The sequence below is a fragment of the Penaeus japonicus genome, unplaced genomic scaffold (genome assembly GCF_977035675.1).
Source record: "Penaeus japonicus unplaced genomic scaffold, GWHDUDI00000001_assembly GWHDUDI00000033, whole genome shotgun sequence".
Taxonomy (NCBI): Eukaryota; Metazoa; Arthropoda; class Malacostraca; order Decapoda; family Penaeidae; genus Penaeus; species Penaeus japonicus.
Window position 1 is genome coordinate 16,829,601 of NW_028234435.1, and position 10,000 is coordinate 16,839,600.

A 10,000-nucleotide genomic window follows, 5' to 3' on the forward strand; every position below is an offset into this window, starting at 1 on the left:
AGAATGGCATTGAAGGCATTTGACTTAAAATGTGACAAGACTGACCAGTAAGTGAGGTGTCACTAGAAAATAATGGACACTTGCTTGTAATGAACAGTTACTGTTTAACTGTTCAAGAGATAGTGTAAAACAAATATCAGTATACTACATTATTTGAAGAACTCTCAATTATAGCTCTTAAGTGATAAGTTTAATGTAAAATTATTGAGTAATAATGGTTTACTTGTCATCATGAGGCAATATGGTTGTGCACCATATTAAAGTTTAATGTGATAATTTGATATGTCAAGGAGCTTTATGCATTGTTAAGCAGGAAGCAAACTTGTTTTTAGTCACACAAATGTATTTCTGTCCTTTTTATGTTTTGATGAAAATGCACATAATACCCAATTTTGGTAAAGGAATTGGTATGTAGAATCTTTAATGATGTATAATGATATTCATGGCAATTCATGTATCATATATATATATATATATATATATATATATATATATATATATATATATATATATATATATATATATATATATATATATTATTTTTTATTTTTTATTTTATTTATTTTTTTTTTTTTATGATATTCTATGTTAAGATACATAAAAAGTTATTTTTGTTATGCTATACCTCCTGTATTGGGATATCTTATGAAGATAGGTTGGTAATATTCCAGGGAACTCCTTGTGATTTGGTCACTGGAGAAGAGAGAAGATTTGGAAGTGCTGAAGGATCATCTGCAAATCATGTTGCTTGTACAGTAGAAATGACATCTGTCTCGACCATGTGTAAGTAGTTGTTGTTGGAGTTGATGTTATTGATTTTGTCGCTGTAAGAGTCTGTTCACTAAAAAATTTAAACATTTATATTAAAACCTTGCATTTCGCAGATGATGTTGCTGTGATTGATGAAATCCAGATGATAAAAGACCCCCAGAGAGGATGGGCTTGGACACGCGCTTTCTTAGGCTTATGTGGAAGAGAACTGCACGTGTGTGGTGAGGCGTCCGCTATTCCCCTTGTACAGGAACTGGCTCTTCTCACAGGCGAGGAAGTTGAGGTTAGATTAAAGTAGATTAAGGTAGATTAGAGTAGATGTTTATTGTTTATTATTGTCCCAGAAACAGACCAAGAAGAGGTAATTTAGAGAACAACTCAGTCACATGTTAATGTTCATGTACGATATGGATTAATATTTGATAGGAGAAGATTATACTAAATCAATAGATTTAGTTACTACATGATCACAAAAAAAAATCTTGCAATACATTTATATGTATAGATTATATTTTTGATGTAATAGCACTAATAATTATATTGTTATTTTTGTTGTAGGTCAGAAGATATAAAAGGTTGACAGACTTATCAATAGAGAACTCAGCTCTGCAAACACTAGACAATGTACACCCAGGAGACTGCATAGTGTGTTTTAGCAAGAGAGACATTCATCATGTATCGCGTGAGATTGAACGTAGAGGCCATGAAGTTGCAGTCATTTATGGAGGTGTGTATTGGCTTTCTGTTTTGTAGGAGGAAGATGAAATTCTTTTTATTAATTGTTGAATATTTGCATAATAATTTGATACATATTTAGTGAATATCCATTAGTTAATGCCATTAAATGTATACTTGAATTGATAAAGGGATGTTACTGTCATACTATAAGTATTTTGATCTACCTAAAAGAAAGACCGTGTTTTCTCTTAACCCCTTCACTACGGGCAGTAGAAAACGCCCTCCACTCTGCATCCGAGCTTCCGGCACGCGCCAAATTTTAAACGTCGCTATTGAATATGACAAGTTTTAAGCCAAAACCTCTATATATTTTAAGCCAAAACCTCAACATAATCATCATGTGTTATTTATCAAAATATGCATAGTTAACCTCTTCCCCCATGTGCATGTGACAAGTTATTTACATGGGCTGGGAGGAAGATGGAAAGAATGACCTTGGTGGGAGGCCTCACTCAGATGACCAAAGAAAACGATTGAAATAGTATGGTAAACTAATCATAATAAGTTTTATATTTTTACATAATGTTCGATAAATAAATAATAAATAAATTTGCTAGCAGGGTGCATCGGTGGCTCCCCTGGTATAAGCGAATCCCACTCTTATGTAATAATAATGAAAGTCAAGTAATCCATCGTATCATATCCGACCTCTATTCTGAAAGATCTCGTACAGTATCCGGAAGAAAGAAAACTCAATTCCACCAGAACTCAGCCATGACGCAGTATGCGCGTCCTCGGGTTTTTCACGAGCGCTGTGAGGACGCAGTATACGCGTCCTTGGTTCGAAGGGGTTAACTAAACACTTGAGTGTAGGAAAATGTAAAATGTAATATATCAGCCACACCTAGACTAAAGTAATGTGTCAGCTGCTGTGACCAGCTTAAACTCTTTCATACCCCTCCCCCCTCACACACATACTCATATACTCATTATTTGTTTAATGTAAACAGCAATGAAGGTTTGCAGATTGGCTTCAGTGTATGGAAGAAGAAAAGAGGGATAATTATGGTCATTTCTGATATTTGGTTTATTATATTTATTTCAGGCCTTCCACCTGGAACAAAATTGGCTCAGGCTTATAAGTTTAACGACCCAAAACACCCATGTAAAATTCTTGTTGCCACAGATGCCATTGGAATGGGAATTAATTTGTAAGTATTGAAAAGTTTTGTTTTAACAAAATGTATTTATTTAAATTAATTAATACTGATTTTGATTTGATATTATGACAAAATTTTAGTCTTTTATGTGTGAATATTGTTCTTTAGGCAGATCAGTTTTGAATATCTTTATTTTATTATAAAGATAGTAGTTATTTAGAATTTTATGCTTTAATGTGCACCCAAATACTGCTTGATTAGAACTGTTGTTAATATGAAGAAAAATAGATCTGAGATATCCCCACTACTATTCCATAAGTGTGTTCTCCGCAACAAGAATGATACCAAGAGCATCATCTCTATTTCAACAGGAGCATTCGACGAGTCATTTTCTATTCTCTCATCAAGCCAAACATAAATGAAAAGGGAGAAAAGGAGATGGAAACGTTGAGTGTTTCATCAGCCTTGCAAATTGCTGGACGTGCAGGCAGATATGGAACTCAGTGGGAACATGTAAGTACTGAAAGAGAGGAAAGGGATTTGTAATAAGCTTCAAATCAGCTGACATAACATAACTCTATTACATAATTTTAGATACTTATATTGCATGTAAAAGCAAAGCTGCCTCTGAAACTGTCCACCATCAGCACAAGGGTAACACTATACAGTGCTACTTGTAAGTTTGGAACTCAGGCCCTTCCTAGCTATTCAGTATTTATAAAAATGTAAAGATTTTGTCAAATAACATCACTGTAGTAGGATGGGTTTACACATTTATGGATGATATATAAAACTTTATAATAGCTTCAGAATAAAACAAAAAATGTATGTATTCAATTTGTTTAACTTCTGGAACTAAGTCTCTACTTAAAGTAATGTCATTATTAATGATATACTTGGCAGATATATCTTCCCATTTTTTAGATATGATTTTTCAGGGTTTTCTCATTATTACCTACTCACACAGGGATATGTCACAACCATGAAGTCTGAGGACCTCTCTACCTTGAGGCGACTGTTATCCTGCACACCTGATGACATAGAACAGGCTGGACTTCACCCAACAGCTGATCAGATTGAGCTGTTTGCATTCCATTTGCCTAGCTACACTTTGTCAAACCTCATTGTAAGTTGAATATTGTTTACTATGTTATAATTAAGAATAGTCTTGCTTAGGAGTAACTATCTGTTGTTGATTTCCTCTCAGAACAAGTGACTGTGTTTTATCAAGTCTTTATCTTTCTTTTTGACAGGATATCTTTGTGAGCCTTTGCACAGTGGACTCCTCCCTCTATTTCATGTGCATCATGGATGATTTTAAGTTCCTGGCAGATCTCATACAGCACATCCCCCTTCAGCTCAGATCCAGATATGTCTTCTGTTGTGCTCCTATCAACCGAAAGATGCCTTTTGTTTGTGCTATGTTCCTAAAGGTATTGGATGGTCAGAGTTTGGTTTTGGATTTTATAAGGCCAATGATGATGTATTTTGGAAGTTACTCAAATGGAAGCATGTGTTTATTTTCATGTGTAATTTTTTATTTATATTTTTTCTCTCAACTTGCAGCTACCATACTGATTGTTGTATATTCAAGATAAACTTTGTTATATAATGAGTGGATACATGTAGTTTCTCAGTGGTAATTTCAATATATATTTCGTGCATCTTTTCAGTTTGCACGCCAGTTCTCACAAAGTGAACCTGCAACTTTGGACTGGCTGTGTCATCAGGTCAAATGGCCTTTCTCAATACCCAACACTATATTAGATCTTGTACATCTAGAAGAAGTATTTGACGTCTTTGATCTCTATTTGTGGCTTAGGTAAGAATATATTTTATTCATTTTGTGAATAGCACATCATAAGCTAAGTTAAAAGAATAAAGATGATAGCCAGTATGCAAATATTCTATTTCATGTTCTCTTGTCCCCAGTTACCGTTTTCAAGATATGTTTCCTGATGGGGAAATGGTGCGAGATCTCCAGACTGAGTTAGATGGAATGATTGAAGCTGGTGTTGCTCAAATTACAAGACTGCTCAAGAACTCAGATACCCGGACTTCTAACACTGCAGCTGATAATGAAGAAAACTTTATAATGGACCAAAGGAAGAGGCATAACTACAGAGGTACTAAGATTTATAGATATTATGTATGTTATCATAGTGATATAAGGATAAGGATAAGCAAGATTTGCAGAGTAGATGCTATGCCTGGCTTTTATGCAATGAGGCAAGCCTGCCTGTGTCTGCGTGTGCTAACTTCTGAGAGAGTGTGCCAACAAGTGTTGACTCGATCTGAGTTTGGTCCTTACCCAATGTAGTGCCCAACGACAGTAGAAACTCATGAGCTTGGATGGGGCTCAATCTGCCGACCAGGGGGATGTGAGGGCGATGCGCTGTCCACTGAGCAACCAGACGGTTAATGTTGATATCATAATAAAAGAATTGTGATGCATCTATACAATATATATATATATATATATATATATATATATATATATATATATATATATATATATATATATATATATATATATATATATATATATATATATATATATTATATTATATATATATATATATATATAGCCATTCCATCATTATAAAATTGTGATACATTATAAGGAAAGTGTAATTAGAGATCAGAAGCATTCTATAGTGATTCTAGTATGGCATTGTTTGTAATCGATAGGAAGTAAGTATGTGTGCAGTTATCCTTTTATGTATGCTTTTCATAACTAGGATATTTTGTATTTAGGAATTTGCTGGCAATCGCCCAGTGTGGTATGAACTGTGTTGCTACTTTTCACCTGAACTGATGTTTATTTATCATTGGAATTTAAATATCAATTTACATTACAGATTAAAAAACAAAACAAAGGAATTTGTCCATATTAAACAGAAATGTCTACACATCCCCCCCCCCCCAGTAAGAGAAAAAAAATGTTTATATTTTTTTCATATTTCAGATCAAAGTCTAGATATACCAAGGGGCTCTCAAGTACTCAAGTCTGGAAGACCAGGAAGACCAGAAAAAGGTGCAGTTGGTCGTGGGCGACTTACAGAAAGACTTTTAGCGCAGGGTCTTCTCTCTCCTAAGATGCTGGCAGAACTACAGCGAGAATGGCAGCAAAATGTAAGGAATTCTAAAAGCATTAGATAAAGCAGTAGCTATGTCATAAAACTGCAGAGTAGGATGAAAAGTCTCGTTGTATATAAATCTTTGCATGTACTTTCTGTGTGCATGTATGGGTTATGTATATGTGGTGATAATTTTTTTTTAAGTAGAGTAGATATTATATTGTTTATGAATATTATTCATATTTTCTTGTCTCTTCTGTGCTCATTTGTTCAAACCTAAAATCCATTGGAAATAATGATTAACAATTTTAATATAAAACACAGACGGGTGGGTACAGCAGTGTGTTACAGCATTCAAAAGCGCCAGTTGCCCGCCGGTTGCCGGGCGGCCACCCATTCAATTGATTTTTTAGGCCTAATATAACTCGACGCCCCATCGCTCCGGCATTTGACAGATTCAGCCGTCGGGAATGGGTTAAGTTTTAGATGATTTTTGCAGCAAGAAAAATGATATCACTCATGTAGCACAATGGAATGAAATATAGTGAAAAAAAATTGCATTAGATGAAACAATCCATTTTTGAGGTTGTAGAAGTATCTTTTGATATGTATGTCTTCAATTGATTTCTAATGCTTTTGATGGTAACAGTGTTTCCAAGGGACTATTTGTTCATTTGACCTCCATATGTACAAAATTACTTGTGAAAACATGCTTTATGATGTTAACCCTTTCCCGATGGGGCGAAAACCCCTACACCGGGCCATTGCAATATTGCATTGGAAGCATCACACTGGCATGATGCCCCAGCATCGGGAATTTAGCTGTCACACGGTTGTGAGGCACCATCGTCATAGAGTTAATAGGTTGAGCTTGACATTTTTTTTTTTTCCTTTCAGAATTATGATGACGAAGATCCTCCAACCAAGCCAAAATCACCAAGGAAAAGGAGGCGATAAGAAAGTTTATGAGTATAGTATTTGTATTTGTGATATGATTCTGTCATTGACAAGATACATTTTGAAAAAATCAAACAGGTTTTGGAAAAAAAATTAACAGAATTTGGTGTCTGCTTAAACTTGCAGAAGTAGTCAACTTATATAGTCAGAGATTTGAATTTAACAACTGTTATGAATATTGTTAGAACTTTCAGTATTTGTAAATATGAATATATGTGATAAAAGACAGCTATTCTTTGTAAGCGTGAGTTCTTGTTTGGTAAATAAACACATATTTTGTAAACAATTTTATTTTGTTTATAGAACCCTACAAAATCATGGAATGTTGACCATTATACAGATAAAAAATAAAAAGTTTCTGCATATCAATACAGCCTTTACCACCTTAGAGACAGATGAAATAATATATATATTCCTCTAAACTATGAACATAACAGAAATTCTTAAAAGTTCATGTAATGAACAGTTAAAAGCATAATTACTTAAAGGTTAATACTTTTAACCTTAGGGGGGGAAAATGCTACACTCACACAACCCACTTCCAATCACTGTACATCAATATCAAACACTAAAAGTATAATATCCAGTAAAATCTGGATCATTTGCTTCAAGCCTTGAAGAATTATGAAGACACCAATAAAACGATGCCATTATAAAGGATTTCTCCACACTGGTTCCTAGGCCAGCAAAAACAAAGGATTATATCTTCAGTAAAGAGAGATCAGGTGTGCCACAGTCTCTTGCCAATAATTGCTATTTTACAATATACAAAAATACAACTTGAACTGTTAACTACTAAAAAAAATTAAACAATACTTTTGAATTATTAACACAAATATGTGAATGAGCATTTGCACATCTCAAAACTTAAGGCCTTAAAAAATGCATTTTAACATACCACAAAATTCCAAAACAATGAACACAGTATTGTTTGAATCTAATATAATAAAAAAAAAATATATACTAATAACATTTCTGTATATATAATATGTACCTATATGTATGCATATTTTGTTTGTTTATTATTAATTCATTTATTCATATATACATATATATATATATATATATATATATATATATATATATATAATTTATATATTCATATATATACATATATATATATATATATATATATATATATATATATATATATACACTCTGTAATAACAACACATATTTAAATTGAAGTTGTTGGTATTACAGTTATTTTCAGTGTCCTATTGCAAATATTAACCAAGTTAATAATACCAAGGAATTTGTTTTACCAAAAATAAGAGAAGGTTAATAGTGGTTATGCTTTTACCACATGAAACTATAAATAATTAAATTAATAAATAAAAACTATATCTTCCATCCCTATTATGACAGAAACTCGCATCAAATTCCTGACACAACTGAGGCACTTTGGTTCCTAGACTCCCATTAATATAACAGAGAATAGGATACTGAATCAACTTCGCACTATTAGATAGAGCATGCTGACTGCTAAGACACTGTCATGGTCAAGTGATCATAGCAACTATGACATGGAAATGCACATCACAATAGTGTCACTTCAAAATACAATCAGTTTATGCTTATTTTTAAATGTGATGTTTTACATTACTTAGCAAAGTCCTAACATGTTCTTTAATTCCACACAAAATCTTAAATATGTGAAGTCCCTCATGAGTATTCTTCATATGCAAGAACACTAAAAGTAAAGCATGTGACACATGAGTACACAATATTGCAGACACAGCAGTAATCAGGAGAATATGATCTCTTTGTGATCTTCATCATAAGAATTATGAACTCACTTTGATCTCACTGATTTCATTATGTTGAACAACAACCAAACATAAGCATTCAATTAGTGACTAGATCATACATTTGTATGACAGAATAATTACCAATCAATAATTTCATAATTAATACAAAGCCATAAGAATACTTAACAGTTAAGCCCACAGCCAAGGTTCCAGGGAATGATTGCCTTTGCAGTCCCAAGAGAACATTCACAACCATTTCAACAGGGACAGAGGACATTTTTGTATTTTAGGACTTTTTAGCAATAATGTGAATGTAGAAGGCTGGGTCCTCTACTTCTCCGATGGGCTTGAAATCTCCATAGACTTGGTGTTTTGCTCCCTCACCAAAACCTTCCAAGAGAACCTCCTTGAAGCGGGCAACTCGGTGAGGATAGTATGACAAGCGGAAATTACTGTTGGAAAAGAAGATTTTACATAAGTAGAAAATAATAGTCATTGTTTACAAATATCTGGACTAATACTTATCACACAATATGGTTCAAGTAAAAACTAAAGTATGTCTGAGTGTTTAAAGGTGAAATTTACCTCCTGGTCTGTCCCTCTACTCTGCCTTTCTTGGCAATTTCTGAATCTGTTTCACACCTCTTAGCATCACTAACATCCATCACATAATCAAGGGTTACAAGTGAGGCTCTTCCATTTACATACAAAACAGAAGTCTTGATATCCTGGACGTGTTCACTCTGGAATATATAACAATGAAAACCAATGAGGATGTTTAGTAAGTTTCTCATTTATATTCTACAAAATGTAAATTTTGACATTAGATCTTTTTTTGCAAACAAGATTTCAACAATCTACAAGAATTTTACATAGCAATTTGATCTCATTTGTATATTGCTTAAAACACCTTTATATGTAGAAATTAATAACTACTCCTTACATTATAATATATATTGTGTGTTGGTGCTGAGCCAGTGTCAATAATATGATCATAGTTGCGATGATCAATGACAAGTATTCCCCCTGGTTTCACCATCTGTGCAAAGTTGCTTATGGCTAGCCTGTAAAACGATATGAAAAAAGCGTATAAAATATAAAGGCGAATTCAACACAAAAAATAAATCCTCAGAAAGCTTAGATTATATACTCAATTATTTTTCTTATATTCCATAAGAAAATATATACATCATTTATAGACATACAAGACTTATTAATACCTCAGACAACTTAGTTTTAATATCAATTATTTTTTCTTTATTCTATAATTCTATATAGGAAATCAAGACTTACTTGTGCTCAGACTGATCTCCCGCCATGTCTGGAAGATGGGCAAAGGAATTTCCCAGACAAACCACAGCATCAAACGTACCAATGCCTTCAATGTCATCTACCAGGGTTAACCAATTTGCTTCTTCAATAACTGAAAAAGAAACAAAGGAATTAAAGCATATTTACATCAAAATAAAGAAAGTGTGACAGTGCTTGGTGAATAACATACATAGAATCCTTTATTATAGCACAAAATTACATTATTTACAAAGGGAGTAGACATCTTTTTCACATTATAATAATTATGGTGAAAATACATACCATAAACATC

General features: G+C 33.2%; 2 protein-coding genes across 4 annotated transcripts in view; one reads left to right on the forward strand and one right to left on the reverse strand.

Annotated features, from left to right (window-relative positions):
- The window catches only part of Suv3 (Suv3 RNA helicase), a 9,250-nt gene extending 2,318 nt beyond the window's left edge, over positions 1-6,932 (forward strand). The window contains exons 7-17 of the mRNA XM_043018230.2: positions 672-783; positions 885-1,054; positions 1,330-1,498; positions 2,555-2,660; positions 2,981-3,122; positions 3,577-3,735; positions 3,863-4,042; positions 4,283-4,431; positions 4,542-4,735; positions 5,578-5,744; positions 6,587-6,932. Coding sequence (XP_042874164.2) covers positions 672-783; positions 885-1,054; positions 1,330-1,498; positions 2,555-2,660; positions 2,981-3,122; positions 3,577-3,735; positions 3,863-4,042; positions 4,283-4,431; positions 4,542-4,735; positions 5,578-5,744; positions 6,587-6,646 — 1,608 coding nt within the window. The 3' untranslated portion in view covers positions 6,647-6,932. The remainder of the gene's footprint in view (positions 1-671; positions 784-884; positions 1,055-1,329; positions 1,499-2,554; positions 2,661-2,980; positions 3,123-3,576; positions 3,736-3,862; positions 4,043-4,282; positions 4,432-4,541; positions 4,736-5,577; positions 5,745-6,586) is intronic.
- Gnmt (Glycine N-methyltransferase) overlaps positions 6,921-10,000 on the reverse strand; it is an 11,681-nt gene continuing 8,601 nt past the window's right edge. For all 3 annotated transcript variants that reach the window (XM_043018232.2, XM_043018233.2, XM_086530456.1), the window contains exons 4-7: positions 9,691-9,820; positions 9,341-9,461; positions 8,983-9,140; positions 6,921-8,849 (exon numbers count right to left, since the gene is read on the reverse strand). In XM_043018232.2, coding sequence (XP_042874166.1) covers positions 8,684-8,849; positions 8,983-9,140; positions 9,341-9,461; positions 9,691-9,820 — 575 coding nt within the window. In that variant the 3' untranslated portion in view covers positions 6,921-8,683. The remainder of the gene's footprint in view (positions 8,850-8,982; positions 9,141-9,340; positions 9,462-9,690; positions 9,821-10,000) is intronic.